General features: G+C 36.2%; 1 protein-coding gene across 1 annotated transcript in view; it reads right to left on the minus strand.

Annotated features, from left to right (window-relative positions):
* The window catches only part of TBC1D17 (TBC1 domain family member 17), a gene marked incomplete in the record, with an annotated part of 286,719 nt that extends 272,112 nt beyond the window's left edge, over positions 1–14,607 (minus strand). Inside the window, 1 exon segment of the mRNA XM_053690831.1 lies at positions 14,556–14,607. Within this exon segment, the coding sequence (XP_053546806.1) occupies positions 14,556–14,576 (21 nt within the window).
* Positions 14,608–18,878: the final 4,271 nt, after the last annotated feature.

Below are 18,878 nucleotides of genomic sequence, written 5' to 3' on the forward strand. Positions count from 1 at the left end.
GTAAAAGGGAGTGGGGTATGACCCGCCACAACTTCGTATGGCGGGAAAGGGGACAGGGGTATGTGCCGAGACGTGCTATAAGAGATATAATAATCTTGGGATTAGATGACAGAAGTGACCTGTTTTGCAGCCCCTATAAAAGGATGTGTATGCCCAGCTTTTAAGGCGCTTTTTGTTTTCTTTTTTGTTTTACATACCCTGGGTTAGAAAGTCAGTGTAGGATAGGCCCAGACTGCGCCACCAAAGTAGCTAGTAGATTGCAAAATCAGGCAAACATTCACAAGAAAAAAAGATTATTTTCCTAGGACATATCAGTTTTGAAGGTGATGACAGTGTAGATAAAGCTGAGCTGGTGACTGAGCAAGTTTTAACAGTAGGTCTGCACTCCAAAAATAGGTATAGTAGTGCTCTCTGAAATTTGAGTAAGCAGGGAGAAAATTTTCATATGCATTAAAGGTGCGTCATTCTCTGTGCCTTTTTATCTTGATATAATTCTTTTCTTTTTTTTGTCCCATATATCGTGTATATAAGGAGGTTATTTGTCAACGGTAATCTCTGCTTTCAGGTATCCCATCAACTTGATAAAAGTAATAACATCACGTAGTATAGTAGCGATGGGTGTATAATACAGAAGTGCGTTATATGAACGGACGTCAGTTTATCTGCGGGGGTATGTATGTATATGGATTAGGCAATATTCAGCGGTGCTGAGGTTCCGGTGTTAAGGCAAACCAATAAGCCGTTTGTAAAGTCATTTATAAAATAAGTGCTCACATGGAGTAATAGTAGGCCCAAATCAATGTGTATAGTGCCTGCGTCTTACCGGACATTTGCTGAGCTAGGCCCGATCTTGGTAGATTATGTAGCCAGTGGAGCTGGTGTCTCTGGGCGTCCTGGTCTTAAGCGCACTCCTTTTCATCTGCGTGTAAGGCTCCGGCTCTTGCCATGTTCAGCACTGAGAGCCCCTGGATTGGGAATGCCGTGGTGCTTGCTGCGGTGAGGGCCGTAGGCCTGTCGGGTTGTCACGGTCTCGTGCTAGATTAAGAGATGAGCCTTTGAAGATGTCTGCTTGGATACTTAGTGCATCTGAAAATCTTTAAAAGTTCACCATAAGTACGGTCATAATCGCTTTTTTAGCGAAAACACCCGGCCCGTTCACAGAGCTTCACTGAGGTGCGGCCATCATGGTCGGCTGCTCGCTCCGCCCCCTTCGTGTTGTTATAGTTTTTATTGTTAGACTGTTTATAGGTTTCATACTGCAGAGACGAAGCACCACGTACGGGATCAGCATGTTATATGAGAACAGAGTAGGAGCTGATAAGGTAACACCATGACAGACAAAAATATTCAATTTGTAACACAAAATGTAAAGGGTTTTAATGTCCCTAATAAAAGATCGCTAGCTCTGAGAGACATAGCACAAAAGGGAGGGGAGATCATAGGTTTGCAGGAAACACACTTCAAAAGAGGCTCCATCCCCAAATATTTATATAACAACTTCCCTCAACACTTCCATAGTTCTCACCCTAAGAAAAAAATAAATGGAGTTAGCATCCTCATACGTAGCTCCATACCCTTCCAATTAATTGACCAGAAAAAAAAGACACAGATGGCAGGTTCTTGGCGGTGTCCTTTATAACAAAGTAGTCACGCTCGTTAATATTTACGCTCCCAATCAAAAACAAGCAGCCTTCTATAAATCAATAATACCCCTAATACAAGACATACAAAAGGGCCAGTTGATAGTTATGGGAGATTTTAACCTGCCTTTTAATCCTAAACTGGACAGCTCCAACCCAAATATACACATTGCACATAACAAGCTTAAAGCCACGTGGAATCTTGTTAAGACACTTGGACTACATGACCCATGGAGAGTTGCCAACCCGTAACGGAGAGATTACACCTTTTTCTCTAGCCCGAATAAATCCCATTCAAGGATTGACTATATTTTTCTAGATCACATTATTCTATCTCACGCAATCACAACGAATATTACACATACTGCATGGTCAGATGCTCTATCAATTGGCCATCAGCCCCAATCAGAGAATTTAGTTGGAGATTGGATGAATCCTTGCTTCTAGATCCAGAGACACATAAGACTCTAGAGACAGAATTACAAGAATTTTTTCATAGAAATGTCCAAGTAGGTATGCCACCAGCAACAGTGTGGGAAACACATAAAAGTTACATAAGAGGCTTACTGATCAAAATTAGAGCCAAAAAAATAAAAAAACAGAGGGAAGAATACCAGCACATTGCCAGGGAAATCACACAACTGGATTACTTGCACAAACTCCATCCACAAAATGACTCTATTTTCCAACAATTAAAAAAACAATAATAATACACAATATATGCAAACATTTAACATAGAGCAGGTACGAAATATTTAATCAACCATGACAGGAGCATTCTGTTTTGAGATATGTATAGAGGGATCTCTAAAAGGATTTTAGGCTTGGGGAAGTTTTTAAAGTGTGAGGGATAGGTATAAGGGAATCTCCAGTGCCCACTCGCCTTTGACACCAATTCTAGCTAACCCAGAGTTTTTAGAAGGCCAGAATCATAATACAGAGGGTGACAATAGTTTAAAGGGACATATTCCAATCACAATATTACTCGGGGGGGGGGGAATTGCTGCCTATTGTTAACTTAAAAGAAGTGGGTGGTCGGTTTTTTGGTCAATGGATGAGATATCACCAGACATGTCACTACATCATGACACACAGGAACAGAACAATGATGAAAAGGCCCTTGACGATATTTGAACAAATGTGTCTATCTAGTTCTCCACCAAAAGGGATTATCTCTTCTATTTATAAATTATTGCTCTCAGCCACAATACCCAATCCCCATAATTATGTGAAAAGTTGGGAGAGAGACCTACTGGGACCTCAAGATCCAAAGATATGGGAAAATATATTTAGGACCATACCTCACTCAGCACACACAACTGCAGCATTAGAAACAAATTACAAAGTATTGTTTTGTTGGTATCTAACACCAAATAGAATGAAACATCTCTTTCCTTCAGCCAATGAAAAATGTTGGAGATGTAAGAAGGAAGAAGGCACTATGGGTCACATTTGGTGGTCCTGTCATACAATAAACACATATTGGGGAAAGATAATAGATGAAATAAAACTGGCTTTGGCTTGCAATGTTGTCCTTTCACCTCAAAGTTGCCTATTCAATATGTTAAGTAATATTAAATGTAAAATAAGAAGGAACCTTGGACATATTATGCTTAATTCAGCCAAGTAGCTCTTAGCAGCTGCTTGGCGAACTGACAAGATCCCTACAATAGATGAGTGGAGAGAGAAGGTGAAGGGAGCCCTGTTGCTAGAAAGATACTATTATTTTAAAACAAACCAGATGGCTTTATACAACGATATGTGGTTTTATTGGGAGTCTTATTTCGGAGCTATTAAACAACATTAAATACATATAGTGAAGACAATAAGTTCTTTAACCACCTGATGTCATGATCCTGTCTAAAACTGTGCCTTTAATTCAGGATCTCCTCCCTTGTCTGTTCTCTATTTAAGACACACCTTCTCCTCACTGCATTGCTTGATTATTGCAGTCTGAGGATTGTTTGATTCATCCCTCTTCAAGGATTCAACAAGCCAAGTATCAGTTAAACCTTAACTCCTTTTTGGAAATTCAAGTCTTATTATTGATATTATTGTTCTATTGCTTTTCATCACCACAACTACTTGTCAATTTGAATTTAAGCATTTCTAACCTCTCAAGCTTTTTCTACCATTGCAGTATATTCAAACACAGATCGAGGCGGGACTTCGCCTCAAGCGTGTATGCCCTGTGACGTCACACGCCGCAGCACAAGCTGTGCTGTCGGCGCGTCTCTCTCCCCACACACGCTGAATACTCAGCTCAGAGCCACACGCATAAACAAACAGTCGTGCCGACTTAAACCAAAAAACCCTAAGGATTTAAGGTATGTACATATCATTTAAAAGTTAAGCAGCTTTATTTTGAGATCTCCAACGTTTTCCAATAAATGCTATCCTCTCCACCTCGTAACTAAAGAGACTGTAAATCATCTATTGCCGGTCAATACGAATGTGCATACATTAAACTCCAATTTGTTGACAAAACATTCACTATACATCTTACTCATTTATTTTATAATTCTTTGGGGCTTATACTAATGTTTTATTACAATAAGACAGAACAGAGAGTACCATAGATACCAGTCATTCTTATGTCAAGTTATTATTTAATTTGAGTCTCCCTGACTGACAAAATTTCAGATCAGAGAAATATACATAAATCACTTATCCTACAGAAATATTGTTCTCATTCAGGTTCCCTTTTACCCAGTCATGATATAAGGGAGAAAATGAAAACAAACACTCAGATTAATGGTGAAAATAAACATTATTTTAATAACAATAAATGTATTCTTCACACCTGATTAGCTAAGCCCGGACACTAGTTAGGTAAAGAATAAGAATAGACGTTCTCTGCAGGAGGTAGATGTTTCTTGTTTCTTGTTATATTTATGTTATTGTAATCACATGTTAATACTAATGCTAACGCTGTGATCATGACTAAATCAAACTTCAGAGTCACATCAAAGTAGTAATTCTAATAAGTTGCGAGGAGCAATGAACCTAGCGGATTGTGAAAGAGGACTTAGATCACAGCAGCTGAATTACCAGATTGGACACATGACTGAGTTTGTTTACTCTTTCATTGATATGTCAAGCAATATGTAATCACAGCGTTGATGTTGCACTTTTATATTCTGTATTGGATTTATCTATGAAAATTTTAATAAAAAACTAATAAAGAAAAAAAAAAAAAAAAAAAAAAAAAAAAACACCACAATATACTACCTCAAACGGCCTTTCATACCTTTACATAAGAATCGATTTTAATATTTTTGTTCTTCCTTTCTTTTTAGGATATATATGCTGATGTAACCTTCAGTCTAAATCAATGACTTCCCCATTTCTTTTACTTTTTCCTCTTGTATGTAAACATTAGGCACAAAAGTGGTGCGAGTCTTAAAATGGTTAATGTCGCTCATAATTCTAAATAATTATCTTGTATATTTAAAATTTTAAAAATACTACGCTGCTGATTTTAATATAAATACACACAGCATATTTTTATAAAACACACTGGTATTTTGAACGATCTTGTAAATTGTAAGACCTTTAGCCGGATTAATTATTAAACATTGTCAATTGAATTTTTCTGAAAAACTGCACTATTTTCTACATTACATAACTTTAAAATGGTTTGACCAATTTAATTTAAAATGTATGCACAAACTTAATTTCGCTATAACAAATGTATGGATCAGTGTTCACATGTTGGGTGGCTTTATGAATCAGCTGGGTGAGGGCAGTGTCAAACTTTGCAATATTATAACATTTTTCTTTATTTATAAATGGTATTTAAACTATCTCAAGAATACTGCATAACGTAACAAATTGATGTAATAATCATTTGTGCAACAAACATAAAAAAATAGGTAATTTTCGCTTAAATGGGACACAAAAAAATAAAAATATTTCATGACTCGGATAGAACTTACAATTTTAAACACATTTCCAATTGAGTTCTATTACCTAATTTGTTTTGTTCTCTTTGTATTTGTTGAAGGGAATACCTAGGTAGGCTCAGGAGCAGCAATAAACTACTGAGATCTATCTACTGATTAGTGGTTGCACATATATGCCTCGTCATTGGCTCACCCAATGTGTTAAGCTAGCTCCCAGTAGTGTATTGCTGCTTCTTCAACAAAGGATACAAAGAAAATTAAGCAAGTTTTGTAAAAGAAGTAAACTGGTAACTGTTTAAAATTGTATGCTCTAGATTAATCATTTCAAGAAAAACTGTTGGGTTTTAATGTCTCTTTAATATTGGTTTAAAATTTCAGCCGGATGCTGTGCCCATTAAAGGGATTGTAAAGTATCAGTATGTAGTGTTCTCGCCAAAACCTTTTTACTTGGTGCACCACCCAGATGATTTTACTGACCACCCAGCTAAAAATTTTAGCCAACATTAAAAGGGATATGAAACCCAATTTTTTTTTTCTCATGATGCAGGCAGAGAATGCAGTTTCAAGCTACTTTCTAATTTACTCATATTATCAATTTTTCTTCATTCCCTTGGTATCTTTATTTGAAAAAGCAGGAATGCTAGGTTTAGCAGCAGACCCATTTTTTGTACAGAACCTGGGTAGCACTTGCTGATTGGTGGCTACATTTAGATGTATCTAAAAATAGATCTAATAGATTTAAATTTAGCCACCCATCAGCAAGTGCTGCCCAGAGTTCTGAACAAAACATGGGCCGGTTCCTAAGCCTACATTCTTGCTTTTAAAAATAAAGCTACCAAGAGAACAAAGAACATTTGATAAAAGAGTAAATAAGAACGTTGCATGCTCTATCTGAATCATGAATGAAAACATTAAAATAAATAAATAAAATGTGTTCAATGTTTATTGAATCAATTATCATAAAATACATTTGTTAAATTATACAATTATTGTGTGCCTTGCATAGCAGAAAATGTTATATTAAAAAAGTAGTACACTGCCCCCTCCAGCTACTTTATTTTTTTATTTTTATTTATTTATAAAATATTTTACCAGGAAGGATACATTGAGATTTCTCTCGTTTTCAAGTATGTCCTGGGATCACAAAACATTGCATTGATACAATAGGGTACAATAAAATACAAAAACAATAATAATAAACAATATATGCAAACATTTAACATAGAGCAGGTACGAAATATTTAATCAACCATGACAGGAGCATTCTGTTTTGAGATATGTATAGAGGGATCTCTTAAAGGATTTTAGGCTTGGGGAAGTTTTTAAAGTGTGAGGGAGGTCATTCCATAATTGTGGCGCTCTGTAGGAAAAGGAGGATCGAGCTGCTTTCTTTTTGTATTGAGGCAAGCTAAATAATGTGCTGTTATTGGATCGGAGGTTATAGGAGGTGGGAATAGCAGGGGAGAGCATTCTGCTCAGGTAGGGTGGGAGCTTCCCAGAAAGGCTCTTAAAGACAAGGCAGGAAAGATGGAGGGTGCGTCTGGATTCCAGCGACAGCCAGTTTAGTTCTTTTAGCATGTCACAATGGTGGGTCCTGTAGTTACATTGTAGCACAAAGCGGCAGAATGAGTTATATAACGTATTTAGTTTATTACGGTGAGTTTGCGGAGCAGGTGCATATACTATGTCCCCATAATCCAAGATAGGCATCAGCATTTGCTGTACAATCTTTTCCTTTACTGTAGGGCTGAGGCAAGATTTGTTTCTGTACAGGGCACCTAGTTTTGGATAGAGTTTAGAGGCAAGTTTTTCTATGTGGAGTCCAAAAGATAGATTGGGGTCTAACAACATACCTAAGTATTTAAAAGAGTGGACTGCGGTCAGCGTGCAATTGGATTTTGTTTTAATGCGAAGATGGGAATTTTGTAATTTTTGTATTTTAGGTCCCGTTCCAAAGATCATTGTGAGCGTTTTGTCAGTGTTTAGTAAGAGTTTGTTTTTCGAGATCCACTTTTCTACCTCTGTGAACTGGTCTTGGAGCACTGCTTCAAGCTGCGGCAGATCAGATTTGTTTGCATAGATTACCGTGTCGTCTGCGTACATGTGTACAGTTGAGGATTTGCAGACATTAGGCAAATCATTTATAAATACTGTGAATAGTAGGGGGCCGAGAATGGAGCCTTGGGGAACACCACACGTGACTGGGAGAGGGAGGGAATCACTGTTAGAGACAGAGACATATTGTGATCGATCCGATACATATGATTTAAACCAGGTTAACGGGCGATCAGCAATACCAGAGTTTTTTAGTTTGAGAAGTAGTATGTCATGGTCCACTGTGCCAAAAGCCTTTGCAAAATCAATGAAAATAGCTCCAGTTAGGTCTCCTTGTTCCATGCCAGTTTGGATGTCGTTGCAAACTTTTAGGAGGGCAGTTGTAGTGGAGTGATTCGGTCTAAAAGCTTATTGATCAGGGTTCAGATAGTGAGAAAGTTGATAATACTCGCATAATTGCGTATGGACACATTTTTCTAAGATTTTTGACAATACAGGGAGCAATGATATAGGACGATAGTTCGAAACCAAGGTTAACTCCACACTTTTATGAATAGGCACTACTCTTGCAGTTTTCCAGAGTTTGGGTATGTATCCAGACACCAAGGATTCGTTAATTAGGGTTGTGACAGGCTTAGCAATTGCCGTTGCACTGAGCTTCAACAGCATTGCTGGGATTTGATCAGGTCCTGACTGTTTTTTTATTTTTAGATTATTGAGGTGTTTCTTAATGACATTAAAGGGTACAGGTCTAAAATTGAACTTTTCTATATTGGGTCTTTGCTGTTTTAGTGGGGCCTGATCCACATTTGTAGCTTCAGGATGCGTGCCATTTATTAGTTTGTTAATCAGGGTGGTGGAGCATCCGACAAAATAATTGTTAAAGGCATTTGCTACTTCTAAGGGGAGTTGCAGGTTTTGGTTATCCACATTGACAGTGGAGGGTTGGGAGTGGATTGGTGGATTTTGTAAGTTATTTATGAGTTTCCAAAACTTTCTAGGGTTAGATATATTATTGTGCAGATTTTCACAGAAATATTGCGCCTTAGCCAATTTTGTTTGTTTAGTACATATATTTCGCCATTATCTATATACACAGTGATCATTCATAGAGCCAGTATGCTTGAACTTTGATCACAATGAATCCCGAAATTGGTACATTTGAATGAGGTCAGCTGTGATCCAATTCAAGTGTGCTCCTTTTACTCTCACCTTACGCAGCGGTGCATGTAAATTCCAAACTTGTAGGAGTTCAGACTGAAAGAATTCAACTGCAGAGTCTAGATCTGGGATTAGGTTTAATCTGTGCCAGGGGAGGTTCTTGATGTCATTTAGAAATGATTGAAGATTACATTTTTTGAAGGACCTGATGATTTTAACCTTGGGAGAGGATTTAGTAGCCTTTATTTTGCGCACACAGTACACTAAGCAGTGGTCACTGAAATTGTTAGGGAGAACACCTGCCTCCTGGATTCGGTCGGGAGAAGTGGAGAGAATCCAGTCGAGCAGGGTATGATTATGGCTTTTGATGTTTATACGAGTTGGGGAGGAGATTAATTTGCGTTAGCTGCAAAGATTTAAACAGCGAGTGACAACTGTTATTTTTTGGATTCAGCCAATCGATGTTAAAATCTCCAAAAACCAAAATTTCACTTTTTGGGTTTTGAGTTATGGATTCACTAAGGAGCTGTGCTATGTCCGAAATGGAATGCACAGGGGAGCTAGGTGGGCGGTAGATTCCTGCAACAATGATTGATTTACTGCACGGGATCTCAATTTTGCCAGAAAGGAAATCAAAGGTGGCAGGAGAGCTAGATTTTTGTATGGGGGTGAACTTTGTGGAGTTGTCAACATAAATTACAATGCCGCCTCCTCTCTTTGCTCTGTCAATTCTATGGCATGAATACCCATGTATTGCAATGGCAGAGTCAGGTATTTTTGCAGTTAGCCATGATTCAGAGATCACAATGATTTTTGGCTTGTATTGTAAACACCAAGCTTGCAGTGCATCGATTTTTGGAAATAAGCTGCGTATATTACAGTGCAAAAAGGAGAGGCCTTTTTTAGCTGGAAGGCTAGGAATGGAATTTGCTGGGGGGCCAGGGTTAGACTCTACATCATTTGCAAGGGAAAGTAGCATAAGGAATAGGAATTTGGACATAGTTTTTGTTTGGCTATATAGTGAATGGCATACTTTATAATTTTGTGAGGTGGGGGTAGGAGGGCTATTTTTTATAACTCTCCGCCAGCACTCAGCAGATAAGTTACAGCAACAGAGCAGGCCATGGTGTATGATAATTTGTTTTCCAGTTTGAGGTGGGTGATTATGGCGGTAATGAAGTGAACAAAATTGGAGTGAGAAAAGGGTTGTCACGAATATCAGTATGGTCATATTTTGATACATGTTAGTGCTATGAGGTGTGTAGATGAAAATAAATAAAAAATAGTACAATATAAAAAAGAAATATATATATATATATATATATATATATATATATATATATATATATATGTATGTATATATATGTATGTATATATATGTATATATATATATATATATATATATATATATATATATATATATTTATATTATAATGCCACCCGGCTGGCAAAACACTAGATAGGTACATATTAAATGTAAACTCTATGCCCTTTTTAAACATACATATATATATATACATATATATATATATATATATATATATATATATATATATATATATATATATATATATATATATATATATACACATATATATATATATATATATATATATATATATAAAAAATAATTATTATTATTATTATTATTATAATAATGTTAAAAAAGCATTAACATAATATTATTAATAATAAAGAGAAAAAAATTAAAGGATCAAGGGGGTCGGCATGGTACGTCACATTACGGAAGAAATCCGGATGATTTAAATTTCAAACAACAAGCTAATGTATGGAAAAATACATATACACATGTTTACAAGGACAAAGATTTTAGCTTTTATGTGCACATACTGATCCTTTATTTAAATACTCTATAAGAAGTGTGAATCACGCTCTCTCTGGGCAATGTATCTGCAGCTCCCAGCTCTACAAATTAATTAACTGTTTACATTGGAGCGACTGCTAAGACACTGTATGTGTGTGAACATCTATATCGGGACCGCGCTTTGTTGTAGGACCGTTCTACGTCACTACACCATAGAAAAAGAAGTGAAAGGGAAGGAAGATACCCAGAACTAAAAAAATAGAGTTTTAACACAGATATTTATTTTAATAATTATTCTAGTTTAGTGGATTTCATGTGCATTGTAAGTATCTTAAAATAATGCACTGCTGATATTATAATTTACCATTACTTTACATAGGTACACAAACATTACATACTTATGTAGAAACCCTTGTCTAAATTCTAAATACATATGTGTTGGTTTCTACATTTTCTGACTACCTTCTATGTTTAATACTATTTTGTGGAGTCCCGAAAAACTCTCAAATGTTAAAAAGATATCTCAGCCTAATAATAAGATATCTCAGCCTAATAATAACATTCTCTAATCGCTTAGATGTTTATAGTTAAAGTGATGATAAACTTTGGCATTATGGACAATACCATTGTAAAAATCATTAAAAATAAACGTCAGCTTCATTTATCAATTTAATCTAATTCAATTCTAAATCATATCAGTAAGTGCAATTGGAAGGAAAAAAATATGTTATTAGACATCCAGGGAAAGTACCAAAAAAAAAAAAAAAAAAAGCTTTAAACCTTTATTTTAAAATTTGCGAAGTAGTGTTAACGAATCTGGAGCTAATGCGCATGTGTGGCATTCTCAATTATGGGAGCATGCATTACTCGCTATGTAGAGAGCGGGTGGGAACGCTTTCTACATCACTGACTAACTGAAAGGAGCTATGAGGGGGCAAAGGAAGCAAATGTGTGAGGTAGGTAGAAAAGCGGTTAAACTCCTCACATCCTATATTATTAGAATATGCATTTCAGATACAGTAAATTTACCATTTCACCAGCCGTAGATAAAATTAGCAGCAATAGTTGCACAGTTGGTTTGAGACCAGGGGGTCAATTTATTAATGTGCTAGCGGACATATTACGATGTAGTGTATCATGTCTGCTGCATATCGATAAATGCAGACAGAATACGCTGTTGGTAATTTATCATTGCACCAACAGTTCTTGTGAAATGCTGGTGCAATACCGCACCCTGCAGATTCGCGGCTAGCAGGGGGTGTCAATCAACCTGATCTGGGTTTATTTCTGTCACCGCCTCAGAGCAGGCAGACAAGTTATGGAGCAGCGGTCTTTAGACACGGGGCATTAAGCTCCGTACGGAGCTTGATAAACATGCCCCCAGGTGTTCTCTGTGACTCATGAGATGTACTTTAACTATGTTTTTAACCCCTTTGCGAAGGTTAAGCACATAGCATTACAGGGTCGCTAGTTTTAAAATGACAAGCTCTAAAAAAATTTAGAGCATGCCATTTTACTATTATATTGGTTCTTTTAATAATACAATGCTCCAATGCTTTGCATGTGACTGTTTGGTTCACCCCTCATTATTTTCATAAAAAAAAAGTTATTACATATTTTCATGAGCTAAAATGCCCTTTCACTTCTTTACCATAAACTCACAGAACTTCCATATAAGAAAACAATTTCATTGCACACTTTGGGGCAGATTTATTTAAAGAGATATTAAACAGTAGGAGATTGTAATATAAAATGTTCAATTATGTGTAGTTTAAAAAAAAACTTTGCAATATACTTTCATTATTTATTTTGTTCCCTTTTCCTGTCAATTAACTCTAAAAATTGTTGGTTTTCTAAATTCCACTGAGTTTCTAAAAAAGTAATAGGTGCTTCCATGTTTGAACTTAAAGGACCACTTAATGCATTAGAATTGCATATTTAACAACTGCATAGTAAATGGACAATGATTTAACACCTACTCTGAATTTCAAATAAGCAGTAGGATTTTTTTATTTTTTTTTGACAAATTTATTTTTTCTCCCATTTTCTGGCCCCTGTATCATGTGACAGACATCAGCCAATCACAGACTAGTATATGTACATCCAGTGAGCTTGTGCACATGCTTATATAAAAAAAGACTGTGCAAAATTTGATAAATGGAAGTAAATTAGAAAGTTTCTTAAAAATGCACTCTCTTTCTGAATCATAAGTTTATTTTGACTTGAGTGTCCCTTTAAGTTAAACCTTATCTGTTTTCCCTGCTTCATTCGGAACAGAAATAAAACAGGCAATAAAAGAGAGACTGACCAGAAAGGGATTTCACACAGCTTTGTTTGCACAAACAGAAATATATAGAAAACTAGATCAAACATGGTGGCGCTCATTACTTTACAAAAACTTAAAAGGGACACTGAACCCAATTTTTTTTCTTGTGTGATTCAGATAGAGCATTCAATTTTAAGCAACTTTCTAATTTACTCCTATTATCAATTTTTCTTCGTTCTCTTGCCATCTTTATTTGAAAAATAAAGTCCAGAACCTTGGACAGCACTTGTTTATTGGTGGATGAATGTATCCACCAATCAGCAAGAACAACCCAGGTTGTTCACCAAAATGGGCCGGCATTTAAACTTACATTCTTGCTTTTCAAATAAAGATACCAAGAGAATGAAGAACATTTGCTAATAGGAGTAAATTAGAAAGTTGCTTAAAATTGCATGCTCTATCTGAATCACAAAAGAAAAATGTAGGTTGTGTCCCTTTAAGTAGGGCTGCAACTAACGATTATTTGCATAATCGATTAATCAGACGATTATTTTTTCAATTAATCGACTAATCGGATTTACAAAAAATCTCAGACTAAAACTTTACATTAAAAAATGCAAAAAATGCAACATGTCCACATGCTCCTGTCTGAGGCTAGCTCTCATTTTTGCAAGGTATTTTGCCTGCAGCGGCAAAGAGGCGCTCAGATGGTGTTGAGGTGCCTGAGATGCATAAGTAGGATTTTGCCAATTTCACCAAGGTGGGATTTTTTTTCATTGTTAGTTCTCCATCAATGCAAAGTGTTTTCCTCCTTGGCAAGGGATGTCTCAAAAAACTAAGACTGGATTTGATACTAACATAAAATATCTTAAATATATATGTGCAATGCTAATAACCAGCTATAATGTTAGGGAAAATATCAAGTCTGCTCTTAAATTAACAAACATATACTTATAGAGGTTGAATCCTTTAAATATCGCAATTTATTTTAAAAAAAAGTCAAAAGCGCTAAGTACTATATATCAATAACAGGACAAAGCCTTACACATTTATCTATACAACACATTTAATCGGCAATAGCATGCAATTGGATAATAATTGTACATACAGATAATACTGTCCCATGACCTAGGTGCACATAACCCCTTTGGTTTCATCATTTAAAAAGCATTTAACCTTTATTTTTCAAACTAAAAAAAGTTTAACTGCTCTCCCATATGTATTATAGATATTCTGCATTTTTAAATGGTATTGATTTTCACCTCAATGTTAAACATGGGTTCCCTATAAAAAAAATTGAAACAAAAAGTATGGTTTTCATTAATTATAAAGACCAGATACAGTAACACCATCCCAATGGCATTTACAACTCTCAAATAATAGAGACTGCATAGTTTATGTATTACATCATGTGCAGTTCGTGATCATCCACACCTTTAAAAACAATTGTCATTGTTATTGTCTTTATTGCAGATAATACAAACACACAGTAAAAAAAAAAAAACTACAAATGAAAACGAAGTTAAAAACCGAGAGCAAAATAAGTCACATAACATGAACACCTTATTTTGTCACAAGAGTAGACGTTTAGGTTTAACCTTCTAACAGCTAGAAAGGGCATCAAAACGTCACACCCCTGGCAACCAGTAGGTTAATACGGCGAATGCCACCCGCTTATAACACCCTAAAAACTGCGAGCTCACCTTGTGACTATCTGACTCCATGGCCAAACACTCCAAAACTTCCGCATGTTTATGTCACTTCCGGTCAAATGACAGCGAGCACGCCTCTAACCATATGTACAAGCTTTGTCATGGCAACAACTACACCCCTGCACGCCTATTGGCCAAGAAGTTTAAATGCTAGGGGCGAATACTAATACTAGTGGTGTGACGGGTTTCTTTTATGAAAATAAATGTAATGTGAGACAACAAACTGTAGGAGGATTAGCAAACTTAAACCTGTAACACTAGTGTAATGTAGTGTGAATCAAAGTATAGAAAAGCTGTTACTATTTCTAATATATTTAGCAAAGAAACACGCATGTTAGTAATAGTTTTCTGTCACTGTACAGGAGATGTAAATATTACAATTTAATAGGCTCTACTATATGTTCTAAGTTGGGTGCATATATTATGTCTAAGGGGTATAAAATAAAAACGGTATGCCTCAAAAAAAAGTTCAGCTGCTTATTAGAAAAAAAACAAAAACATAGCAGTGTGCCTTACAGTTTACCAGTAATTCCTTAATTTAATTCTGGAAATGTTATTATGTTGGCTGCACAAACTTTAAAACCCTACCCTACAACATTCTACACAGTGAATGGTTTATCAGGGTATTTTTTATTAGTAGTAGTTTCCTTGTTTACAGTGTGCCATCAAATTCAGCAGCACTTTACAGGGGATACACTTAATAAAAAACTAATCAGGGAACATAGACTGGTATAGAATGATTAGAGGACCCTACTCCTGAGTAGTTTGTGTGATCTAAGTGATCCATCACAATGTTTTAGAAAAACTTATTAAACGATTCATCTACAAAAATCCCCATAGACATTTTCTGTTAAAATTCATTAGATATAGTTTTCTAAATTATGGTGGTAGTTGGAGTCAAAATGTGGGGGAGTATCTAAGTGCTTATTAGTTAGTTGAGGATGAGTTCTCTGAAGAATAAGTCTTGGTGGTGTTATAAAAAATGAAGTTTGGTGGTAAAAGATTTTTGAAAGGGCCATAATAGTGTTAAAATGATATGTTTGAATAGAGCATGTAATTTTACGACTATTGACCCTGCACTACTGTGTTCTAATTTACCGTGACGCTACCATTACAGTGACGGTGTAAAAGATTGCAAGAGACGCCAGATAGCTTGAGCATCCTACCCTATGATGTTTGTCTGGGACTAAGATGTCAGTTTGGAATGTAAGAGATGGCTAGAAGAGTATTTAGAGGTAATGTTTGAGATATAATGGGGAGCAGAGTTTTGGAGGGGTTTGTAGGCGAGGGTTAATATTGTGAATATGATCCTAGAGAATAATGGAAGACAGTGTAAGGACTGGCATGGAGAAGCCCAGAGGAGGAACCGTGGGTAAGGTGTGTAAGACTTAAGTGGAGGTATGATAAATCTGTGGTCCGAAATATTTGATGTGTCGAGTCAGAAATGGACAACTTTTGGCAGTGTGCCACAGCTTGAAACACCAGATTTTAGTATGAGTTTGTGAAAAAGGTGAGGGCAAAGGTGTATGAAAATTGGAAACAACATGTGTGCATTTTAGTATTGAACAGAAGAAATTTTGTAATATACATGCATTAGCAAAAATGCTTCTAATAAAAGCTATAGCTGTTTCAAAAGTGTATTGAAATATGCACCGTTCACCAGGATTTTAAACACAGAACTTGCTCAGAGAGCCTAAAGTGCTTGTATCATCTGTTAATGACTCAATTTGTTAATTGCTGACATAATATGAGCCCCACTGATGATCTGAGCAGCTGCATTATTTAAATTGTGGGTACAGTGACAATATCTATCTATGCTTTATGTGCACATGCAGAGAAAAATGTTAACACTAAAACAGGGATAACTTTTACTAGAAGCATTTTTGCCAATACAAGTATATTGCAAATATGTTTTTATTCGAAGATGTAATAAATCTATGTGCATTTAAATTTTGACTGGAGTGTCCCTTTAAACTTTCATTGTTCAGACAGAGCATCTAATTTTAATGGACTTTTCAATATACTTCTATTATTCAATGTATTTTCTTCTAGCTATTGATTGGTGGCTACAAATATATGCCTTTTGTCACTGGATCACCAGATGTGCTCAACTGTCTACTTTCCAGTAGTGCAGTGCTCTCGAGCTGATTTTAAATGAAGGTAAACTTTATATGTTTTAACCTTTTAATGCCGTTATGCCCTTCTATTCCGTCATAATTACACTGGGCTTTAAAGCCGTTATGACGGAATAGAACGTCATAGCTAACGGCTGTCCTGAAGCCTTCTGTGCTTCCAGTCTGGAGGGAGTTCCAAGGGTTGTATGGACGCCCCCCAGACGCGATCCAATAATTGAAATCTTGTGATCGTGTGCACAATTGCGTGGTTTCAATTTGTCTACATCGGTAGGCACTTTAGCCCTGTCACGAAAGGGTTAAAATCAGGTCCAGAATCTAAGCAATATTTTGGATGAAGATGCGTTGTAACAAAAAAAATGTGAATGTTATAAAGCTAAATCACCGATTGGAGAACAGTCAAAACCATTAGCTCACAAAAAAATAAAATTAAATGAGCTTTGAAGTGGGTGGCAGGAGCGTGGTGTATAAGAATGGCATAGCTAGATTAAAAAGTAAGTTACAGCGCATCTTCATTAGAAGTGATCAATTAATGTCCATCTAAAATATCCTTTAGATTCCAGACCAGATTTTAAAACATGTAAGGTTTACCATCACTTTAACTATGTAAATAGTGTGTATGAAGATATTTTAACCCCTTAAGGACCAGCGACGTACCCTGTATGTCGCTGGCCTTTTTTTGGGACTTGATTGTTTTATAGTGCGGTCTTGCCACCAGCGTTGAGACTGCTCTATTCCACAAAGCCTGCTGGAGGGAGGGCATTAATAGCGTGTTCTTGCTAGACTTGTGCTATTATGTCCTGAAAAAACCCTTAATGACCAGTGACATACAGGGTACATTGTGGTCATTAAGGGGTTAAACACAGTAAAGAGTATTATGCTTTAAAGGGATGGTACATTCTGACAAACTGCTCAACATATCTGTAAAGGTCTTATCCTAACTAGCATATTGATATGCTTCTCTCTTAACCTATTCATCATTACACTGAATAATTTTACTTTTATTCCAGCATCAATACCTTATTGAATTCAGCCTCTCTCGGTTTTTTGAATCTCCTTCTTCGAGTGGCATCTGTTCGAGCCAGTCAGAGCCTCACCATGCGCCCCATGTAAATCTCTATGTCCACGCTCCTGTGCCCTGAACGCTGTCATCGTATTGAAATGCGCATGCGCTACAACTTACGCTAATTGCGCATCAGAAGTAGTAAATTATCTTTCACGGTTTATTCACTGTTTACTGTTAGCGGAGCTGCTAATTAACTTCTTATGATGCCCAATTAGCTTAAGTTGTAGCGCATGCACATTTCAATACGATGAAAGCGTTCAGAGCACAGGAGCATGGAGATTCAAAAGACGGAGAGAGAGGCTGAATTCAATAAGGTATTGTTGCTGGAATAAATGTAAAATTATTTAGTGTAATGATAAATAGGTTAAGAGAGAAGCATATCAATATGCTAGTTAGGATAAGACATTTACAGATATGTTGAGCAGTTTGTCAGAAATTACCATCCCTTTAAATTATTAAAAGGATAGGAAAGTCAAAATTAAACGTGCATGATATAGACAGAGCATGTAATTTTACGACACTTTTAAATTCACTTATATTTTTAAATGTGTCTTGTTCTCTTGGTATCACTTGTTGAAAAAGAATATGCACATATCCTAGCTAGCTACTGTTTGGTGTCTGCACACATTTGTCTCTTGTGATTGGCTGCCTAGATGTGTTCAGCAAGCTGTCAGTAGTGCAATGATGTTCCTTCAGCAAAGGATAACAAGAGAATGAAGCACATTTGATAATAGAAGTAAATTGGAATGTTGTTTAAAATTGTATGTTTTATCAAAATCATGAAGATAAATTCTTGGTGTTTTCTGTCCCTTTAAATTCTTTAATACAAGCTTGACTTTTTTTATTATTGAAACTTTTTGGTAGCCAAGAAGTTAATTTTTAATCGACCCATTGTCTCCGCCTCCTCCAAGGCTGTGGTTTTGTTTAGACGCAATGTGTAGCATGAAATAAACAATCTGCTCACCACAAGGGCGGGATTACAATGTAGGAACATCCCACACACGAGGTTTTTTCAGAAGAAACTTCTGACAAGCGGTCTTCAACATCTTAATTGCTGGCAAGTGATTTTTTATTCAACTATTTCATTTCTTTCGTCTAAAACATATCATTATTGCA

This window comes from Bombina bombina, chromosome 8 (assembly GCF_027579735.1).
Source record: "Bombina bombina isolate aBomBom1 chromosome 8, aBomBom1.pri, whole genome shotgun sequence".
Lineage (NCBI taxonomy): Eukaryota > Metazoa > Chordata > Amphibia > Anura > Bombinatoridae > Bombina > Bombina bombina.